At 39.8% G+C, this 24,019-nt stretch overlaps 1 protein-coding gene across 3 annotated transcripts in view; it reads left to right on the forward strand.

Annotated features, from left to right (window-relative positions):
- crppa (CDP-L-ribitol pyrophosphorylase A) overlaps positions 1–24,019 on the forward strand; it is a 92,627-nt gene that overhangs the window by 52,254 nt on the left and 16,354 nt on the right. The window contains exons 10-11 of one of the 3 annotated variants that reach the window (XM_061915530.1): positions 11,480–11,535; positions 16,535–16,758. The exons of the other annotated variants lie outside the window; for them this stretch is intronic. Of the exons in view, the coding sequence (XP_061771514.1) occupies positions 11,480–11,491 (12 nt within the window). The 3' untranslated portion in view covers positions 11,492–11,535; positions 16,535–16,758. Of the gene's footprint in view, positions 1–11,479; positions 11,536–16,534; positions 16,759–24,019 lie in introns of those variants that run through there. 3 annotated transcript variants of the gene reach the window in all.

Here is a 24,019-nt window from a genome sequence, read left to right on the forward strand (position 1 = left end):
CGCTGAAATACATCAGAGGTTGGCCGCCTTTACCACACACAAAACTATTTAAACCTGTTTCACAGAGTAATGAGGACAATTGGAGCCGCTAACGTTCTCGCGACTATCCAATAGCGTTCATTCTGATGACAAGAATATGGCCGTGCTGTGAAGCCATTGCCTTAGACACCTTCAACAACATGTACAAACCGATTGTTGGTCCGGGAACATGTTGTGTGCAGCTTCCGCAATTACACATACAAGATTGAAAGGCATGCTGGGTGATACAGAGTACACCGATGGTTGTGATATAAACAACTTTAACACTTACTAATGTGCGCCACGCTGTGAAGCCACACAATGCAAGATTGACAAACACATTTCGGGAGAACATCCTCTCAGTAACACAACATAAACGCAACACAACAAATACCCAGAATCGTTTGTATCCGTGGTACATCTTGGGGGGGAGGGGGGTTTGCTGCTCGCGGGGTGTGTAAAATAGTCAGGAATAGTCATGAATACAAAGGATTCTGGGTATTTGTTGTGTTGCGTTTATGTTGTGTTACTGTGAGGATGTTCTCCCGAAATGTGTTTGTCGTTCTTAATTGGTGTGGCTTCACAGCGTGGCGCATATTACTAAGAGTGTTAAAATTGTTTATATTACAACCATTAGTATACTCTGTGTCACCCAGTATGCCTTGCAGTCGTGTGCGTGTGTCTGCGGAAGCCACACACAACATGATGCTAGACTGACAAGCAGAACGTACATGTTGTAGAAGGCGACAAAGCCAATGGCTTCATAGCACGCCCTAACACTTATTATCTGGTTGACTGCCGGCAGTTATTCAAGAGAACAATAGCGTCTCCTATTGTCTTCTTCTCTTTATGACACCGGTCTTAAATGGCTCTTTGAATGGCAAAGGATACCGATCCCAGTATATATAATATTTTCGAATGGTTCAACCGCCACCCGCCAAAATCTAATTAAAATCAATTTTTTTCTCATGTCAACCGCCCGACCCGAGGTTTATCCGCGGACTCCGCGGATGAGACCGCAAACCGCGCATCTCTAGTTGTCATTCACTTCAATTTCAGTGAATCTCGCTCAAAAATGAATATGTTTTGATGTATACTTTCACCGAAAAATGTCAAGCTATGTATCGAATATCGACTTTAAGCAAAAATATATCTAGATATAATTTTTCGTCGATATCGCCCAGCCCTACCGCATAGTGATATTGTTGACGGTGTACCAACCATCCATCCATTTTCTGCCGCTTATTCCCTTTGGGGTCGCAGAGGGCACTGGTGCCTATCTCAGCTACAATCGGGCGGAAGGCGCTTACACCCTGGACAAGTCGCCACCTCATTGCAGGGCCAACACAGAAAGACAGACAACATTCACACTCACATTCACACACTAGGGCCAATTGAATGTTGCCAATCAACCTATCCCCAGCTGCATGTTTTAGGAAGTGGGAGGATGCCGGAGTACCCGGAGGGAACCCACGCAGTCACGGGGAGAACATGCAAACTCCACACAGAAAGATCCCGAGCCCAGGACTACTCAGGACCTTCGTATTGTGAGGCAGACGCACTAACGCCTCTGCCACTGACGGTGTACCCTGTATGCTAATTTGTTGATCTAACACAATACAATGCATTTGGGATGTGAGCACACTTTGAGGAAAAAAAGACGAAAATTGAGAGAAAAAAAAAAGAACATTTCTCTCACCATGCAAACCACACATTTTTTTTTTTTTAATCAAGACAACAATTCTGCACCATATTATACCTTTAGACTGATTATCATCTATTGACCTCTCTTGTCTTTTTGACACTCATATGTACCACCTATTTTTTTTTGTTTTAGTAGATAATTTACTAACTTTATTATCATTCAAAATATATTGGGAAATTATAAAACATGCATGCTAGATTATCCTGTAACCACGCCCCCTTTGGTAATATACTTCCTTTGTTGTAACGTCTGTTTACATTCATCATGTCAATAATATCCCTTCTACTACTAATAAATACTCTCGAATTACAACTGGTTGGGAACTCAGTGTTCGGATTGTAATCATCCAAATATGATTAGTAGCTAAGTCGACAGCCATCAACGCAGGAGACAATAAGTAAGAGAGCTAGATGGTTAGATAACTAGCAAGCTTGTTTTGGTGCTCCCGATCGTCTCCCAATTCTGCAACTCAGTGCGGCGTTTAGGCAAGAGGAGCAGCGATGCGAATGCTATTATGTCACAATGAAGCGACATCTGTTTAGCAGTCGGCTTTTAAAACTTATTGCTCATACTCTTTGTGTCCGGGATCAAAAATATAAGTCATTATTTTCCCCAAATTAATCATTGTTGCCGCTTACAAAGTCTGAGGATGTTGTTGATGGGGAAGGGATCTGTGGTTCCCAACGCTACGTCGCGAAACGCGTTATTGGCTTCGTCATTATCACTCAATATGGCTCAGGAATCTCTGAGATTGATACTATTTTGATCATATCTATTTATTCACCAACTTTGGAAGTCTTTTGGTGTCATAAATCAGATATATGTGATAATTGCTTCAATATAAAGGCAACTTATTTTTCCACTCTACTGCTACTTTAAGGTGGCATTCAAGGCATCTGGTTGCATTTTCTTTGGTCTGAATAGACGTAAAAGTGATTTCCCCCTCCGGGTTTATGTAAATGTAAGTACAAGAACCCTGGGAAGAAGGTGAGCTCCATGAAAACAACCTACGATGAAATTAGCACATAATCTCTGCAGAAGCTGGGTGGTCATAAACTCTTCAACGTGAGCGGCAAAACAAGCATGCAACGTTTTCCTCTCACTGGCTGTGATTGAGTTGTTTACAAACCAACAATCTTCCACATGAGCAAATTCTTCCCTAACGTAACTTCCATCTTGGAAGATGACTTGCCGGTCGTTTTTAATCCAGCAAGCTGAGCAAAGTTTGGGTTTTTGTCATTCCCGGAGTCCGGTTTCACACATCTGGAGTTTTCGCTCTCATGGAATAGTCTGGAAAATGGAGGCTGATACTCAGCACATGTTGCACAAGTGCAAGGGCTTTGGCCAAACACTGGACAACTGCGACGACTCCCTGGCTTTTGGACAGCATCCAGTCAAGAGCTATCACACAAATAAACACGCGGATCATTTCAGTTTCCATATTTTGGTTCCTGGTGAGCTGTGATTTGTCACCTTGTCCTTGGAACCAATTCCTTGCAGACTTTCCAGTCAGTGTAGTCCATGTATCAATATTTCTTAGCACGTGTCGTCTTGTTATGGTCTTTGGACAGCAGATGAAAGCACAGTTTCTTTGCTTGGATGTTTTATGAGAATCCAATGTGTTATGCAAGAAAACAAAGCCTGGACCAAAGTGATTTTTGCCGTTCAGGCCTGGGCCGATAACTAATTGTGCTGCACGATATGCTGACCTACAAATTATTGCAGATAAAAGATATTATTTTGAGAGCAAATCAACCACTGATGTAATGATAAATAATGATAATGCACGTATACCCTTTCAAATACAATAAACTAATTGAATTGTAAACTTTGAAATATCCAAGTTAAATAAAACAAATGATAAAATATACTCTCTGTAATGGTTAGCAATAGTATCACTGTATTGCTGAATGTGCTCAAAAATTACTTATTAGAGATGCGCGGTTTGCGGTCTCATCCGCGGAGTCCGCGGATAAACCGCTGGTCGGGCGGGTGACATGACAAAAAAATAGATTTTAAATAGATTCGGGTGGGTGGCGGTTGATCCATTTGGAAATATATGATATACATGGTTCAGAGAACGGTAACTTTTACCGTTCGAAGAGCCATTTTGGACCCGTGTCACAAGCGAAGAAGACATTAGTTGGCGTAAACATTCTCAAGTATGTCTGCCGGCGGTCACCCAGTTAATAAATATTAGGGCGGGCTATGACGCCTTTGCCTTTGACGCCTTCTACAACATGTACAATTTACTTGCAAATCCAGCAATATGTTGTGTGTGGCTTCCACTGACACCCGCACTCGACTGCAAGGCATACTGGGTGATACAGAGTACACTAATGGTTGTGATATAAACAATTTTAACACTCTTACTAATATGCGCCACGCTGTGAAGCCACACTAAACAAGAATGACAAACACATTTCGGGAGAACATCCTCACAGTAACACAACATAAACGCAACACAACACATACCCAGAATCCTTTGCATCCATGACCAAACCTGACTAAATTATACACCCCACTAGCAGCAAACCCCGTGCGCCGGTAAGGTGGGCGGGTTGGGGGCGCGGGGGTGTAAAGTATATTCAGGCAGTGTCATGGATTCAAAGGATTCTGAGTATTTGTTGTGTTGCGTTTATGTTGTGTTACTGTGAGGATGTTCTCCCGAAATGTGTTTGTCGTTCTTAATTGGTGTGGCTTCACTGTGTGGCGCATATTAGTAAGAGTGTTAAAATTGTTTATATCACAACCATTAGTGTACTCTGTATCACCCAGTATGCCCTTCAATCTTGTATGTGTGTTTGCGTAAGTTGCATACAGCATGTTGCTGGACTGGCAAACGGTTTGTACATGTTGTTGAAGGTGTCAAAGGCAATGGCTTCACAGGACGCCCTTATTCCCGTTATCTGAACGATCAACATTGGATATTCGCGAGAACGTTGGCGTTTCCAATTGCCTTCTTTACTTTGTGACACGGGTCAAACTTGCTCTTTTAGTGGTAAAGGTCGCAGACTCCGGATATACATCAACGGGCGGGTGTCGGGCGGTTGCGGTTCTGCTAAAATGTGGGTTCGGGTGTATGGCGACTTTAGTGATGCGGTTGCGGATGATATAATTGCCTATACGCGCATCTCTAGTACTTATACACACACTAAAATCTTTTCACCAAGTTGTATTTTTAAAAAAAAATAAAAATAAATAAATAAACACTTTCTTGGCTGAGGAAACATCAAATATGATTCTGGCGTTTTGTAATTATGTTTATTTTCTTCCATTTTTATTTGTAAATAGATTTGAATGTTTTTTTTAATAAATGCAAATTGGGTGATGACTTTGCTTTACTTCCAGTTTAGGTGATTTGACGCAAGTTCACTTACTGTTGAACACTTATCCGTCAACTCGACAATGTGGAGTTTGTATCGATAACTTTGTGTATAGACAGTGCAGCCTTTATGTTCAATGTGAATACTGTGCCTTAGATTGGGGTATGATGTTTCTCAATGGAGAAAGACGTTAATGTCTCTTGTTTTCATGTTAGCATTTAAGCGAGCGAGCAAGCAAACGCTATTCAGTCCATACTTTTATCAAAGAGTGCTTTTCAATCACGGTTTTTCGATAATTTTAATTTAATACGATAATAACCATCGGGAGTTTAAAAGCGGTTATCATTATTAATGTTTATGTGCGTGTAGTACAAACGGCCGCAGCTGCTGAAACTGATGCAAATAAAGACGGCTCTTGCAGCCCGTAACAACGCATGTACATGTAGATTCATCGAGTTCATCTTCGTTTATCGTTCCATTAATTGACTTATCGAATATCGGCCCAGGTACACAGACGTTTGTGCTAATCAGTTACTCCAGGAATTTGAAAATTCTAATCAAAATTTATGTTTGTTGTTTTGTTTAGACAAAGCAGGAACAACAATGTCTACCAATATGAGAACACTTTTTTGCTCAGGCGGCACAATTGTCGACCTCCTACGAAGCTCAGAGCTTCCTCTACTACAGCACTAAGTCTTGTTAATATTAAACACACAAGTGGCCTTACTTCCAACTTACATGTGTTTATTAATTTCAACTATGTATGCAGGGTAAGACGATTAGGAACCAATTTTCATGTGCAGATATGTTGAAGTGTGATGATAATCTCTCATTGTCTCTCATTTACCAACAAAAATGTGCGCTATAAATCACTCTCAACAGTTTACAAAAACGGTACTATACTGAAAAGTACCAGTTCGCCATATATATATATATATATATATATATATATATATATATATATATTTTTTTTTTTTTTTTTTTTTTACAGACATTATGGCGCGTTGTGACATTGCTGTTTTTACGAGCAAAAGAGGATGTTCGGCAGCACACAATCACAGAGTACTCACAAGCAGACAGTGTGTAGACAGAAAAGAGAGAACGAATGCATTTTGGCTTTAAAACTAACGATAAAGGTGAAGGGATAACATTGAAACGCCCTCAGGAAGAGGTGCTTTAAGACATGGCTAGCTAGCTAGTGGCTAGTGTCCATCCGCAATTAGCAGTTTTTTAGATACTTCTAAATCACTAATCCTCGCCTCCATTGTGACAAATAAAGTATGTTTCTTAAAAGTATCATCCCTGCTGGACGAGGAAGAGCTAAACATGGTTCACTACACACTGTAGAACACTAGCTCACCAGCGTCACAATGTAAACAAATGCCATGGGTGGATCGACACCTGACATCCACTGTAATGATAGTAAGTACAAGAGCATATCTAGTCAATACTACTATGATTACATCTATATTTTTTATCATCACAAATTCCTTTTTCTTTTAAAATGTATAATATCTTCATTAACTCAAAAAATACATCCCTGGACAAATGAGGACTTTGAATATGACCAACGTATAATTCTGTAACTACTTGGTATCAGATAGGATACCTAAATTTGTGGTATCACCAAAAACTTATGTAAAGTATCCAAACAACAAAGAATACATGTTTATTACATTTAACAGAAGTGGAGATAATACATGCTGAAACGGAAAATAACCAGATATTAACAGTAAATGAACAGGTTGATTTATATTTAATTTTCTACCGCGTGTCCCTCATAATTCTGACAAAATAATAGAATGAGAAATGACACAATATGTTACTGCATACATCAGCAGACTAATTAGGAGCCTTTGTTCATTTACTTACTACTAAAATACAATTTGTCTAGTACTGACAAAATTGTTCTACGATTGCAATAAGAAACATATGCTTAATGTACCCTAACATTTTTTGGTAAAAAAATGGTTTATAAAAGTATAGAAAAGTATAGAAAAGTATCAAAATATATTTTGGTACCGGTACTAAAGTATTGGTATCGAGACAACCATACTGCCATCAAGTGTCTACTCCCAAGTTCGTGTGGGACAAAATGAGTAAAACATCAATACAGTACCATATTTTTCAGACTATAAGTCAAAAAAATTTTCATAGTTTGGCCAGGGGTGCGGCTTATACTAAGGAGCGACTTATGTGTGAAATTATTAACACATTACCGTAAAATATCAAATAATATTATTTAGCTCATTCACGTAGGAGATTAGACGTATAAGATTTCATGGGATTTAGCGATTGGGAGTGACGGATTATTTGGTAAACGTATAGCATGTTCTATATGTTATAGTTATTTGAATGACTCTTACTATAATATGTTACGTTAACATACCAGGCACCTTCTCAGTTGGTTATTTATGCGTCATATAACGTACACTTATTCAGCCTGTTGTTCACTATTCTTTATTTATGTTTAAATTGCCTTTCAAATGTCTATTCTTGGTGTTGGGTTTTATCAAATAAATTTCCCCCAAAAATGCGACTTATACTCCGGCAGGTGCGACTTATACTCCGGATCGACTTATATTTCGAAAAATACGGTATTTGTTTTCCAATTTTTGTTGAAATCCTGTGCTTTCTGAGATGAAGTTTACAAGCAACACCTAAAACATTGGTAACAAATTCATAACATCACAACTTGATTCAATGTTATTGGAAAAAAAGTCAGCAATTTTCTAAATAAAAAAGCTGCTATGAATTCAGCCATTTTAGGCTGCAACAATTTTAATAAAATCCTGAAGAATCCTGGAGGGGCCGAATAATATTAATAAAAGTCTTATGTTTTTATCGAAAGCCAATGGCTGCATTTGTTCTTTTTTCTTATGTAAGTAATAAAGTGCGATAAGTATGAATTCTGTCGTCCCACTTCATAAATTCCAACTCATGGCCGCTTGCGTTTATTGCACCTCAACTCCGCGTTCGGCTTGTTGTTGCAAGGTATGTCCGTCTCTGAGCAGGCATCAAAGTTGTCTGTCAGCACAGCTTGTTGGAGGCTTCCTCTTAACTCATGCTTTCCAGTGAAACTTCTCCTCGCAGTAGCTTTTGGCCTTGTGGAAAGACGGCGTACGTGCGATGTGATGAACAAACTGCTAGGTTGGAATATTTTGCAAACAAGCGTTGAAAGAGCTCCGCGTGTGCATTTAAGTGTACTGTATGTGTGAGTGTGTATTTCTAGCAATTGTTCTCACAGTTAGGTCTGAAGAGCTATTATCACCACCGCCGAGGTTTGCTTTCTTTAACGGCTGGAAAGTTTTGATGAGCGTTCGCGGCCGCAAAACGTAAGCGGACGTGTTCACGTTACTGCGGTTCCTTTTCAGATGAAGTGAGGCAGACTGGGAGCGACACGTGCTTCTAAAGCGCAGACTTTCTGGGCTGTCCCTCTACCTACGAGCACATCGTGTTCCACAACCGAGCTCGTAACGCACAATTAAAGGTGCAACGATTGTCAACAATTATATTTGCCGGCAAGAGTCTTGGGGTCATCGCTCTTGTTTTTCGGGGCGAAAACGGTTCTGCGCTGCCACTTGCAAAAAAAACATTTAAAAGTGTGTTCTGAGGGTGTTTAATTGTTCGCAACTGGACTGCTTGGTTTGTTCACTCATCTGATTAGGCTTTATCAGTTCGTGCTTATTGACTCCGGCCATATCCACATGAATACAGAAAGTTCCAAAATCACATATTTGGGGTTAAAACAATCTCCATCCACATAAGTGTAGTGCCAAAAATGTCTATGTCTACACACAAACACGTACACCTGCTGTCATGCACATTTTGTCCAATCAGAAGCCTGAAAAAAGCAGCAATAGCTGACTTGGTGCAGCATTACACCTCCTATTGTGTTTATTTTGATATACTAGATAATGACATGTACATTATCTTTAAAACCAGCCTGCACATACACAGAGCCCTGGGAACATTAATAAAGAGTGAATGCACGCTCGTGCTGCTGAAACCCAACACTCATAGAATTATAACGTGGTCAGCAACACGGTGATGTATTACATGTGCACATTATTTCTAAAATCAGCACTCACTAACGAGCAAGTGAAACCCATTTGCATGTAAACCTCTTATAAGGCCCAAGCCTTTTTTTTTTGCTATATGGGCTTATTGGACCCTAATTAGAATAAAAACTAAGAATCATCTTTTTATATGATGAGAAACGTGTACTTCATGTTTAGTGACATGCTAATTCTCATTTTTAAACTTTTTTTTCCAAATTCCTTTGCATGTTACACTCTTCTGACACCACCGGATAGCAGTATAAGTGTCTACATAAGGGCCATAAGGGCCATAAGACCCCAATTTTGTAAATAAGAGCTAAAAGGTGCTGTCCACGCATGTGGCCAACTCAGCCTTTTAAGGGAATTATAAACCATTTAATTATGGATACAGTGATATTGTACATGTGTATACAGGATTTCATTGTCCAGCATGATCTGGCACCTGCCCACTGTGCCAAAACCACCAGTAACTGGTGTACTGACCATGGCATTACTGTCCTCGATTGGCCTGCCAACTCCCCAGACCTGAACCCCATAGAGAATGTGTGGCGTATTGTGAAGAAGAAGCTGAAAGACATCAGACCCAATAATGCAAATGAGCTGAAAGCCGCTATTGAAGCATCCTGGACATCTATAACACCACATTGATGCAGTAATCCATGCAAAAGGATTCCCAACCAAGTACTGAGTGCATTAATTCATTTTCAAATGTTTGACTTTGTTTTGCTGTTATAAATCTTTTTTTTTTACCTGGAAGCAAGACACGTAAGGTAACTTTATGATTTGTCGTTAAACAAGGACTAAAACATAAGATAACGTTGCAACTTTCTTATGACACAGAGCAAAAAGTCTTGCTTGTCAAGTTGTCCCATCAGGACGAGGTTCCACAGCGATCGTATCCAAAACAACTGTCATTTGCGCCGACGGGAGCATCGCAACGGCCATTTTGATGTGTCTTTTTTATTAATGTTGAGTGAAAAAAAACAGCATGTTTACGTTCAAAGATACATTAAATCCTCTTATGTGTTTAAAGGCAGCAAGTCAGTGTTGTTGAGCTTGGAAATGACAGCGTACAACCGTGACGTCATCCCAAGTCTCTGTTTTGTGCCGTGTACCCGCATACGCTCAGCGGAGAGTTTTGGATCTCTACATTTTGACCAGCGTTTGTAAAAGTCTGCACTTTTAAAGACAAAAGTATGTGTTTGTGTGTGGACAAGAAGCCTTAACGCAGAGGGATAAGTATGCGTTGATTATGTATCCGTGTTCGTGTGGACGTGGCCTTAGATTGTTCGGATCTTGTCCAAATTCTTGGTGCCAAAACCCCAAATATTTATACTTCAAAAACCATCTATGTCAAGGTTGAAAAACCATCCCTGAACAGCGGAGGTGGTGTGCGACACCACCTGTCTCCCACATACAACACTGTCCTTTCAACCATTCCTAAAATACTCTGCAATTTAGCCTCCAACAAATAACAGGAGTTAGAAACATTCTGGTCACAGTGTGCCATTTGTATACAACTGAATGGAATGCTAACGCGGGGGGGTCCGACTATTTTGGACTGGTAGTAGTCGATCCACATCGATCGTCCCGCCACACAATACTTCAATGCTAATGAGGGGAAATTTCACTTTCTGTCTTTGGCAGTTAGGATTGCTCATTTGCATAAAAACATTTGTTTTTCTCACTACGATCGGGCAAAACCATCCTTGCCCAGGCGCACACTCCTGGTTTTTGGAATATAAATAGTTGGGGTTTTGGTACCAACCGTTTCTTACTAGATCTGACCATTCTAAGTTTGTGAGCATGAACTGATGAAGCCTACTCGGATGAGCAGCGAAACGTCTTCCAAAACAAACCAAACAGTCCAGGTGCAAACAATTAAACGCCCTGTAGGTTTGTACGGTATACGGGTATTAGTATAGTACCGCGATACTAATGAATCATATTCGGTATACTATACCGCCTCTAAATGGTAAATGTATATAATGTAAAGTATCAAACAACAGAAGAATAAGTGATTATTACATTTTAACAGAAGTGTAGATAGAACAGGTTAAACATAGTAAGCATATAACAGTAAATAAACAAGCAGATTAATTAATTTTCCACCACTTGTCCTTATTAATTTTGACAAAATAATAGAATGGAAAATGACACAATATGTTACTGCATATGTCAGCCGCTAAATTAGGAGTCTTTGTTTGCTTACTTACTATTAAAAGACAAGTTGTCTAGTATGTTCACTATTTTATTTAAAGACAAACTTGCATTAAGAAACATATGTTTAACGTACCCTAAGATTGTTTTGTTAAAATAAGGCCAATAATGCAACTTTTTGTGTTTCCACTACCAAAATATTGGTTTAGGGAAAACACTAACGCTCCGAGATGACAAGGACCTGGATGAATGAGAACATTCGAAGGTATATTTAAAGTTCCTCTTATTCTTTTTAAAAACATGAGTCCCTGGCTCATTTTGCAAAGCGGACCTTGTTTCTATGGCAGCACATCTGTGATACGCCAGCATTTAAAGCGGAGGCATGATGTCGGACAACCTTGGTAAGAGTGTTCGCTTGTACCTTACCGGCAAACTAACAAGAGTGAGATGAAGTTGTGTGAAAAATACTGTAATTTTACTATCACTTTAGCCAAAGTCAGCCAGATTTTTGATTAAATGTAACTTTTATTAATAGATTGCACAGTATAGTAAATATTCCGTAGAATTGACCACTAAATGGTAACACCCGAAAGAGTTTTTCAACTTGTTTAAGTCGGGGTCCACATCAATCAATTCATGGTAAACTTTGTCATCAATTCAAGTACTTAAAGCAGCACCAATTTGCAATGCTGTAAAAAAAAGGCACAATAACAAACACTCACAGGAAAACATACATAAGGCATCAATGCGGAGGTATTTTATTAAACATACAAACCCCGTGTCCATACGAGTTGGGAAATTGTGGTAGATGTAAATATAAACTGAATACAAAGATTTGCCAATCATTTTCAACTCATTCAGTTGAATATACTACAAAGACAACATATTTGATGTTCAAACTGATCAACTTTTTTTTTTGTGCAAATAATCATTAACTTTAGAATTTGATTCCAGCAACACGTGACAAAGAAGTTGGAAAAGGTGGCAATAAATACTAATAAAATTGTGAAATGCTCATCAAATACTTATTTGGAACATTCCACAGGTGTGCAGGCTAATTGGGAACAGGTGGGTGGCATGATTGGGTATAAAAACAGCTTCCCAAAAAATGCTCAGTCTTTCACAAGAAAGGATGGGGCGAGGTACATCCCTTTGTCCACAACTGCGTGAGCAAATAGTCAAACAGTTTAAGAACAACGTTTGTCAAAGTGCAACTGCAAGAAATTTAGGGATTTCAACATCTACGATCCATAATATCATCAAAAGGTTCAGAGAATTTGGAGAAATCACTCCACGTAAGCGGCATGGCCAGAAACCAACATTGAATGACTGTGACCTTCGATCTCTCAGACGGCACTGTATCAAACACTGACATCAATCTCTAAAGGATATCACCACATGGGCTCAGGAACACTTCAGAAAACCACTGTCACTAAATACAATTTGTCGCTACATCTGTAAGTGCAAGTTAAAGCTCTACTATGCAAAGCGAAAGCCATTTATCAACATCATCCAGAAACGCCGCCGGTTTCTCTGGGCCCGAGATCATCGAAGATGGACTGATGCAAAGTGGAAAAGTGTTCTGTGGTCTGACGAGTCCACATTTCAAATTGTTTTTGAAAATATTCGACAAGGTTTCATCCTTACCAAAAGGGAAGCGAACCATCCAGACTGTTATCGACTCAAAGTTCAAAAGCCAGGATCTGTGATAGTATGGGGGTGCATTGGTGCCCAAGGCATGGTTAACTTACACATCTGTGAAGGCGCCATTTAAGCGCTGTCTTTTTCATGGACGCCCCTGCTTATTTCAGCAAGACAATGCCAAGCCACATTCAGCACGTGTTACCACAGTGTGCGGGTACTTTCCTGGCCTGTCTCCTATGGAAAAAATGTGTGGCGCATTATGAAGCGTAAAATATGACAGCGGAGACCCCGGACTGTTGAACGACTGAAGCTCTACATAAAACAAGAATGGGAAAGAATTCCACTTTCAAAGCTTCAACAATTAGTTTCCTCAGTTCCCAAACGTTATATTGAGTGTTGTTAAAAGAAAAGATGATGTAACACAGTGGTGAACATGCCCTTTCCCAACTACTTGGGCACGTGTTGCAGCAATGAAATTCTAAGTTAATTATTTGCAAAAAAAAAATAAAGTTTATGAGTTTGAACATCAAATATCTTGTCTTTGTAGTGCATTCAATTGAATATTGGTTGAAAAGGATTTGCAAATCTTTGTATTCCATTTATATTTATATTTGACACAATTTCCCAATTCATATGGAAACGGGGTTTGTACAATCTAATTTATAGCCAACATTTTGATAGTTAAAGATACAATTTTACACATTAGATTGCTAAAACTGCCAAGAGTTAATGAATAATCAATGTACCGGTGTGCAGATTTTCAAACATCACAAAAAAATGTTTTTTCATTTTGGGGAAGTTAGAGTTTGTGTTTTGTTCTTTGTTTTTTTAATACACAAACAAGGTTAATAGTTTTTTTTTTTGCAATTAGCCTTTCCTTTCTTTCTTGTATTTTATTAGTGATTTTGTGACAGCTAAATTAGCAGCACAGTTACAGTAAAAATACATATTTATGAATGAATTAGCCATCTTTGTTTTTAGTAAGCACACGCCTAAAATAACTTAAGCTGAATTAGAAGGCGATGCAAAAATAAAAGCCATTCAAATATGTTGACGTTTCATTATCCGATAATTGTTAAGATAATTGTTGACTAATTGCCTATCAAAATAATCGTTAGTTGTAGCCCTGCTCAGAATACTTAAACGTGAGCTACTAAGGCATACTTGTGAACCCTCCAGATTTTCCCGGGAGACTCCCGGATTTCAATGCCCCTCCCGAAAATCTCCCGGGTCAACCATTCTCCCAAATTTCTTCGATTTCTACCCGGAGAACAATATTGGGGGTGTGCCTTAAAGGCACTGCCTTTAATGTCCTCTACTTCCTGTCGTCACGTCTGTTTTCCCTCCTTACAAACAGCATGCACACACGTACACACACAAGTGAATGCGAGGCATACTTGATCAACAGCCACAGGGTGCACCGGATTACAAAGCGCACTGCGGATGAATGGGCTAGGCGAGAAGGCAGTCCGTGGGCAGGCAAACGGTCGGGGGCTGGAGAGAATAACGAGGTCCGTGTCCAAGCAGGGGTCGAGGATCGAGAGCAGTCAAGGCGCACAGCTCTATCACTGGAAACAGGGGAAGCACTACTGGAAACACAAACGACATAAGGCATGGAAACGGAGAAAGCACTGAGAGAGCAAGTGCGCAGGAGGGAAGCCAGAGACGAGATGCTTACTGCAAGACTGAACTACGTTCCGACATTGGATCTTCGGGTCCGCTTGTCTTTTTGCTGCCTGCCCTAATCAGGACCAAGTGCGCTGATTGACGATTGTCTGCAGTCTTGCAGGCGTGTGGTCACGATGCGTGCAGAGCGAGAGTTGTCGGCAGAGCTTGCGGCAGACTACACGCAGGATTGTGCATGCGCCGTGACAATACCTCCATAAATGGTAGAAGTTTACCCAAAGACCTCTGTTCGAGTCCACCATTTCTTTTTCAAATTGTAGTCGGACGTTGTAGTTTATAAGTTCCTCATTTTTATATATCCTCTTGTTATGGGGCAGACTGGCTCGTACATGCACATGCATGCTAAAATACTGCGCTTTTGACATTTCATTCTTTTCTTTCCTGTTGCTATTTCTAATACAGAGTAGCGTATATTTGTAACTTATGTCAGTAGGTTCGTTATGGAAGCGCTACAAACTACAACATGGCTGACCGGGACAGGATGCAGAATTGATTAACGTGGTTGAAAAAGATGAAAAACTTATTCTGGTGTTACCATTTAGTGGTCAGTTGTACGGAATATGTACTGAACTGTGCAATATACTAATAAAAGTATCAATCAATCAATCAAAAAGAGGGGGCTTTGGCACGTAAATAAGACCGCCCACAAAACGGCCTGAAGACGGTCTGTAAAACATAATCTATGCAACATTCAAGCAAAGAGCCACCATTACATGTTATGTAGAACACATGGAAGTGCTTTAAATGTAAAAAAAAAAAATCATATTATGACCCCTTTCAAGCCGTTTCAACCATTGCAATGAATGGCAAAGGTGTTACTGTACTTTGCATGGGTTTAAATGACCACTTTTCCTGCAGGAAGTTCATCTGTGAGATGTGCAAAATACAGCATCCACCTTCACAATAGCCATGTTATGTGTCCAAAAGGTGTAATTGTCACATGTATCCTGAATAATCCAGTGGTTTACATCAAGGGTGTCCAAACATTTGCCACTGAGGAACGCACACTTAGAATTAAAGCGTGTGGCGGCCATTTTTATATTTTTAATTTTCAAAACAAATACCATTTCTAGTTGTTTTTTTAAACTTTAGGGCTTCCCTCATGTTTGGTCGTGGGCACATTGTCATGTAATAGTGTTTTTTTTCATGCTTGAATCTTTGATCAACTTCAGATCTATTTTTCGATAAAAAGTTTGAAGTTTTTTTATTTATTTATTTAGATATAATTATTTATTTAGCTATAATGCCCTTTTTGTTGAAGAAAATCATGTTTTTACGGCAAAAACACAAAGTATGCAATATTTTCCCCAAAACATTTTTAAAGTGGAAAATTTGATCTGAAATAATCGGAGCTTTAAATAGGTCAATAATTCATAACATTGATTCTGATTTATTATTATTTTTAGCAATGACAGTAAAAAATAAAAAAATAAATAATTTTTTTAATCCGGGCTCAGGCTTCCAGTCATTAAAGTGTTAAAAATAAATTTACTTTGAATTTATAAATATTTAGATCAACTTCAGATCGATCTGAAGTATTTCGTTTTTTGTGTGTTTATTTGATGCCATTTAAGTAAAAGGAGACTTTTTTTTTTGCATGGTACACACACAAAACAGTCAATATTGTCCCTTGAAAAAAAATATTTCAAAAGGTCAATATTTTATAAAAACATTTTGCTATATTATTACTTTTTGAGCAAATAAAAAAATAATCCCAGCAAAAGAGCCCTTCTCATAAAGTGCTAAAAATAGGTAATACATTAGACCTTTTTTTTTTTTTTTACCTTCAACCAATTAATTTCTAAATCAACTTCAGCTCTGTCAATTACAAGCGTTTTTCATTTTTTATTTATTTATTTATTTTTTAAATAAATGATAAATGGGTTGTACTTGTAAAGCGCTTTGACACTACTTCCACATTTACCCATTCACAGACACATTCACACACTGATGGAGGGAGCTGCCATGCAAGGCGCTAACCAGCACCCATCAGAGCAAGGGGGAAGTGTCTTGCTAAGTACACAACGGACGTGACGAGGTTGGTGCTAGCTGGGGATTGAACCAGGGACCCTCGGGTTCCGCACGACCACTCTCCCCACTGCGCCACGCCAATTTGTGTGTTTTTTTTAATGCCCTTTTTAAACCGAAAACTGTTTTTAATGGCAAACTAGTGTGGTCCCGATACCAATATTTTGTACTTTGATACTTTTCTAAATAAAGGGAACCACAAAACATTGCATTATTGGCTTTATTTTAGCAAAAACTCTTACGGTACATCAAACATATGTTTCTTATTGCAATTTTGTCCTTAAATAAAATACTGAACATACAAGTTTTCTTTTATTACTAAGTAAGTAAACAAAGGCTCCTAATTAGTCTGCTGACATATGCAGTAACATATTGTGTCATTTTCCATTCTATTTTTTGTCAATATTGGTCAATTGGTAGAAAATGAATGATTAATCTACCTGTTTATTTTCTGCTAATATTTTCTATTTTTAACATGTTCTATCTACACTTCTGTTAAAATGTAATCACTTTTTCTTCTGTTGTTTGGATGCTTTACATTAGTTTTGGATGATACCACACATTTGGATATCAATCCGATACCAAGTCGTTACAGGATCATACATTGATCATACTCAAAGTCTTCATGTGTTTATAAACATAATATACATTTTTGAAAAACAAAAGAAGATGTTATGATGCCAAAAAATCTTGACGTAATCATAGTAGTATTGACTAGATACAGTACTTTTTAGAGGCGGTATAATACTGAATATGATTCATTAGTATCCCGGCACTATACTAATACCGGTATCCCGTACAACCCTATGGCAAACACACAAAAAGAAAAATATTTTCACAAAAAATATTTCACAGTGGAATAATTAATTAGAAGTCATTGGAGCCTTTCATCGGTCAATAATTCATAACATTGATTTTGATTCCTTATTATTTTTTGAGCAATGAAAACAAAAGCCTGCATTAGAGTCAACATTGCAACTTTTTCTCGTTACGTTTCACATTTATACTCTTTTATTCGGCTTTTTTGTGGGCTGTTAAAAAAATGAGGTGTGGGTAGCGAACGGCTCCCGGGACGCACTCTGGACAACCCTGGGTTACGCGCATCGAACAGTACAAACAGATTTGTGTCTAATATTAGAACCAAAAGCCATGACTTCCACTGTCAACAAACACAGCTGTTAGATGAGTTTCACTTGTCGTCACTCTTTCTCTCGCGCCCGTCACCTTTCCACCGTTTGTATGAAATGTGTGTATTGGTAATGCTTCCTTCCACCGAGGAAGAGCCCAACGACGTCACCAAATAGCGTTTAGAAGTCAAGTAGGATTCAATTAGGACTCCCAGCGTGTCATGGAGGGGGAGGGAGTGGAATGCCTCGACGGAGGCATGAAAATTGTCACTAGTGGAGCTCCTAATTACTCCAAGAGACCTTTCCACTTCAAAGCGGCTCCTTCTTGTGTGGCAGGAGAGCTGCTCCTCTTTCATGGAAAGGTTGATTGCATCGGCGGCATTTAAGGGCGGGAACAGACGGGGCACGGCCTGCTGTGTGGTCCAGCTCTGCTACTCAAAGACCTGTCGCCTCACGCCTCGGCGGCAAAAATAGCAGCTCTTGATCGAAGTTTCTTAGCCGCAACTCGTGATCGTAGCAGGAATAACGAGGCGCTTGCTTGTGTTTAAGTGTACGGAATATATTTTGCTTTCAGCCGCTGCCCAGTCACTTTGGTATTTTCTACGACTTTTATTTATACTCACAAAAAGCTGTCACCTCATTTCACTCTTGGATGAGAGCCTGGCGCCTTGGCACGCAACTTTCAATGGAAAGCAGGCTTGAAGGACTTTTATCTCAGTGATTTTTCCATCATTTGCAGACTACATTTAAAAATATTACGCTTGTTGGTATTTATAAGGAACGTTTGTAAAAGAAAAAAGATCAAGATTGAATTAGTCCATAATCCATTTCCAAACTTAATTGGTTCTTGAACATGGTTTGTAAATAAAAAAAACTTAGTACAGTGAAGCAAATGTTTCCTTAAGAAGCAATGTAAACATGAATAATTGGTTCCAGCCTCAACAAAAGTCCATATTTTAGTTAGGGTTAGTACACTTGAACACAATACAAAGCAGTGTTTCCCCCAGAATATTTGTTAGTTAAAGGGGAACATTATCACAATTTCAGAAGGGTTAAAACCAATAAAAATCAGTTTCCAGTGGCTTATCTTATTTTTTGAAGTTTTTTTCAAAATTTTACCCATCCTGGAATATCCCTAAAAAAGCTTTATTGCTTTATTTAGTGCCTGATCTTCGCTAGCCGTGAAGCCATCGTCCATTTTCCTGTGACGTCATCCAGTGATGCCAATAAGGATAGCACAGCAAGATATAGCGACATTAGCTCGGATTCAGACTCGGATTTCAGCGGCTTAAGCGATTCAACAGATTACGCATGTATTGAAACGGATGGTTGGAGTATGGAGCCAGATAACGAAAACAAAATTGAAGAAGAAACTGAAGCTTTTGAGCGAATAGCTATTGATGCTGTTCGGCCATGTTTGCCTTAACATCGCCGGTAAAATGTGCAGACCAACGATCGGAAGTTTCGCATCTTGTGACACTGGATCAACTTAAATCCATCGATTGGTAAGTGTTTCGTTGCCATTAAATGTGGGTGGAGGGAAACGCTGGATGAAAATATAGTTTCAAATGTACATACAGCTAGCCTAAATAGCATGTTAGCATCGATTAGCTGGCAGTCATGCCGCGACTAAATATGTCTGATTAGCACATAAGTCAACAACATCAACAAAACTCACCTTTGTGATTTAGTTGACTTTATCGTTGGAAATTTATCTGCAGGTTATCCATACATCTCTGTACCATGTCTGCCTTAGCACCGCCGGTAAAATGTGCAGACACCCCGGCACATTCAATGGGGGTCTGGCGGCAGATTTTTTTTTTACTTTATCGTTGGAAATGCATCTGCTTTGAGTGTCGCAGGATATCCACACAATCTTGCCATCTCTGTAGTAGCATAGCTTTCATCGGTAAAGTGTGCGGAACAAACGACTGACCATTTTGTCGGCTTTCTACACACCCTCGCATTTTGAACAAATTTCGTCCAATTTCTTGCCACTTTCGCATCTTTGGGCCAGTGGTGCCACTTGAATCCCTCCCTGTTAATGTTGTTACACCCTCGGACACCGACGAGGCATGATGTCTCCAAGGTTCCAGAAAATAGTCGAAAAAACGGAAAATAACAGAGCTGAGACGCGGTGTTTGTAATGTGTTTGAGAAAATGGCGGCTTAATTACCTATGTCAGGGGTCGGCAACCCGCGGCTCCGGAGCCGCATGCGGCTCTTTGGCAACTCTGATGCGGCTCAGCTGCACAATCGGCGACCCCCCAGATTGTTGCGGGGAGATTCCGGAATTCAAGGCCTCTCCCGGATATCACCCGGAGTCAACGTTCTCCAATTTTCACTCGGACTACAATATTAAGGGCGTGCCGTGATGATATTACTCTTAATGTCCTCTTGAACGTCATCGCGCCCGCCATTCACGGAATGCAATTTGCATCCTCTTGAACGTCATCGCGCCCGCCATTCACGGAATGCTATTTGCGTACCGACCGGACAAATGCATTTTGCTGCTTCTATCGGCACATGTATGAGATTGCAAGGCATACTGGGTGACACAGAGTACATATCACGGTTGTGATATAAACAACTTTAACACTCCTACTAATATGCGCCACATTGTGAACCCACACAAAAGAAGAATGACAAACACATTTCGGGAGAAAATCCTCACAGTAACACAACATAAACGCACACAAAAAATACCCAGAATCCTTTGCATCCATGACACTTCCTGACTATGTTATACACCCCGCGAGCACCAACACCAAAAAGATAAAAAATAGACCATTCATCGGCAGTGCACCTTATAATCCGGTGCGCCCTATGGTCTGGAAAATACGATACATTTGACAATACCTTGATATGGATTATTTTAGTGTAGGTATGTGTGTATTTGTTACCAACTGGATCTCCGCAGCGGTCACTCAGCGCCTCTCACGCTCGATCGCACAATCGGAATGGCGACCGAGCCGCTGCATTTAAGGTTCAACTGCGTTCACGTCGTCAACACTGATGACGTAGAACACCAGACGTTCGGAGGAAAAGAGTACACGTGCCACAAATCTCTGAACACATTTTCCAAGTTTACACTTGACAAAACGTCTAAAAGGAGAGCAAAATGTTCATTGGAAACTATTATAAGTTGTACATGAATTGGTGAGTCTGCCAAGCATCTTTTACATTGATTTCCAGGTCGTTGTGATGTGATACACAAGTCGAGTGCGACCAGCCATGTTTACTCAAATTTTTCGTCACTTCGACGGCTGAATTCATTAATTTAGTCAATTAAAAATCCACCTTAACTGTGAAACCTTGTTTTCTGTCTCTTTGTGTAGAAAGTTTTCCAATGGTGGCAACCTTTTTCTAAAATGGGGTAAATATTAAGAAAATTCTGACATTTTTAACAAAAAGGTCACACCTAAAATCTTGTGCTCCATTGACTTGGTATTAGGGCTGGGCGATATATCGATATACTCGATATATCGATATACTCAATATATCGATATACTCAATATATCGCGAGTTTGTCTCTGTGCGATATAGAAAATTACTCGATTGTGATATTCTAGTACCGTATTTTTCGGACTATAAGTCGCTTTTTTTTTTTCATAGTTTGGCCGGGGGTGCGACTTATACTCAGGAGCAACTTATGTGTGAAATTATCACATTACCGTAAAATATCAAATAATATTATTTAGCTCATTCACGTAAGAGACTAGACGTATAAGATTTCATGGGATTTATCGATTAGGAGTGACAGATTGTTTGGTAAACGTATAGCATGTTCTATATGTTATAGTTATTTGAATGATGAATGAATGATTTATGTTAACATACCAGGCAAGTTCTCAGTTGGTCATTCATGCGTCATATAACGTACACTTATTCAGCCTGTTCACTATTCTTTGATTATTTTAAATTGTCTTTCAAATGTCTATTCTTGGTGTTGGATTTTATCAAATAAATTTCCACAAAAAATGCGACTTATACTTAGGTGCGACTTATGTTTTTTTTCCTTCTTAATTAGGCATTTTAGGCAGGTGCGACTTGTACTCTGGAGTGAGTTATACTCCGAAAAATACGGTATACTGTACGTTCTCACGTAGTTGCTTTTAGCTGCCGGGATTACACTGCATGCGTTTCCCACTCTTTCTTGTCTCTCCTTCTCACAGAAACGTAAACAAAGCCCACCTTCTTAAATACGTCACATGCTGTCACGTGTGCAATGTCACACGCTCCCGCGGAGCAGACAGGTGGCGACATGGTAACATTAACTGTAATGCTAGCGTAGTGGTGCGGGTGGTAATACGAGAGAGAGAAGGCGCCAATCTGGTAACAAGTGGAGGAATAATTAGTTTCCAAGAACAACAGCGTCTGGCGGTGGTTTGGCTTCAAGCAGGAATATGTCCAAAATTGATGCGGCAAAAGCGTTGCTACAAAAAGTAGCAGCACTGCTAATGTAGCATCATTTGGAAAGTCACCCGCTAGAGAATGAGGAGTGCATGAAACTCGCATGTCAACATCTCAGTTCTGTGCCACACCAACAAAATGCCGAAGCAACTATGTCCAGATCAACACCGTATGAAAAAAAAAAAAGTCAACAACTGAAGGAGATAACGTCCGCAGGAACCTAATATGCAGTTCATTTTTATTCGACAGTTATTGAAATATCTTGTGTGACATCATGCACAAGTGCACTTTATTTGTTTTTACTATTGCAGTTGCGTTCTGTACAAAAAGTACACTTTAATTTAGTGTTGTTTTGATATGTCATCTTAGTGACATCATGCACTTATAGCTTGTTTTAAAATGTCTGATAATCTTGCACTTTCTGTTTTGGAAATTACATTAATGTCTGTGCTACTGCTTAATAACTGTTTAATAAATACAGTTTTGGTCAATTGACTTAGTTGGGGGTGAGGGCTTCACGGTGGAAGAGGGGTTAGTGCGTCTGCCTCACAATACGAAGGCCCTGCAGTCCTGGGTTCAATCCCAGGCTCAGGATCTTTCTGTGTGGAGTTTGCATGTCCTCCCCTTGAATGCGTGGGTTCCCTCCGGGTATTCCGGCTTCCTCCCACTTCCAAAGACATGCACCTGGGGATAGGTTGATTGGCAACACTAAATTGACCCTAGTGTGTGAATGTGAGTGTGAATGTGGTCTGTCTATCTGTGTTGGCCCTGCGATGAGGTGGCGACTTGTCCAGGGTGTACACTGCCTTCCGCCCGATTGTAGGTGAAATAGGCGCCCCCCCCCCCCCCCGCGACCCCAAAAGGGAATAAGCAGTACAAATGGATGGATGGACTTAGTTGGGATTTCCCTCTCTGCATGAAAGTTTAAAAGTACCTTTTCCAAGATGGCGGACGGGCTGCAGCATCGCGGAGCTCTTGCTAAAGATGCAAAATTTGCCAGTAATACCGGACAATTCTGCAAACTTCATGGCTGGCTCACATCGTGGTCACTTCGTGATCACTTACGACCGCCAGACACTTCTGGATGTGGACAGATCGGCCGTTTTGGACTGATAGACGCGTGCTTGCTAGACCTGCTAACTAGCACGGGACTATTTCGGCGGCTACATCCAGCGGCCTTTGAAGCAGGGGAGTATAGTAGCAGCGGGGGCCATCTACGGAGCAGACGCCAGCGGTGTGATCGGAAACGCGGATGCCGAGCAGGGCTAAAAACAAAGCTAAAGGCTAATCCCCACAGAACACCACTTCCCTCCATCCTGAAGACGGATTTAAATGGAAGATGCGAGACTACTGGTCTGGGTAAGGAGTCAGTTGAATTAGAACAAGTTTTTTCTGCTTTGATTGTTTCAGAGTTGGACATGTGTTCTACTGAGGTGGCAAACTATGATGGGTGCAGTTTATCAAAGCAACGAACAAACAATCGGAACATGCGTTCTACTGAGTTGGCAAACTATGATGCGTGCAGTTTATCAAAGGAACAAACAAACAATCGAAAAATTCCCGTCGTATCAATTCCTAGATTTGGTCGTAATTATACTAAATGCACTGGGCATAATAAACACAACAATATTAATACTGCTACTACGGATAATTTGATAAAAAAAATCCCTAAAACAGCCCACTACCTATAATATAGGTTTCTTAAACATAAGATCATTGTATCCCAAAACGTTGTCAGTTAATGATATCATCAGAGACAACAATCATCGGTCTCAGCGAAACCTGGCTTAAACCAAACGACTTTTTTGCGCTAAATGAGGCATGTCCTCCTAACTTTACACATGCGCATATT

The sequence above is a fragment of the Nerophis ophidion genome, linkage group LG11 (assembly GCF_033978795.1).
Source record: "Nerophis ophidion isolate RoL-2023_Sa linkage group LG11, RoL_Noph_v1.0, whole genome shotgun sequence".
NCBI classification, from domain to species: Eukaryota; Metazoa; Chordata; class Actinopteri; order Syngnathiformes; family Syngnathidae; genus Nerophis; species Nerophis ophidion.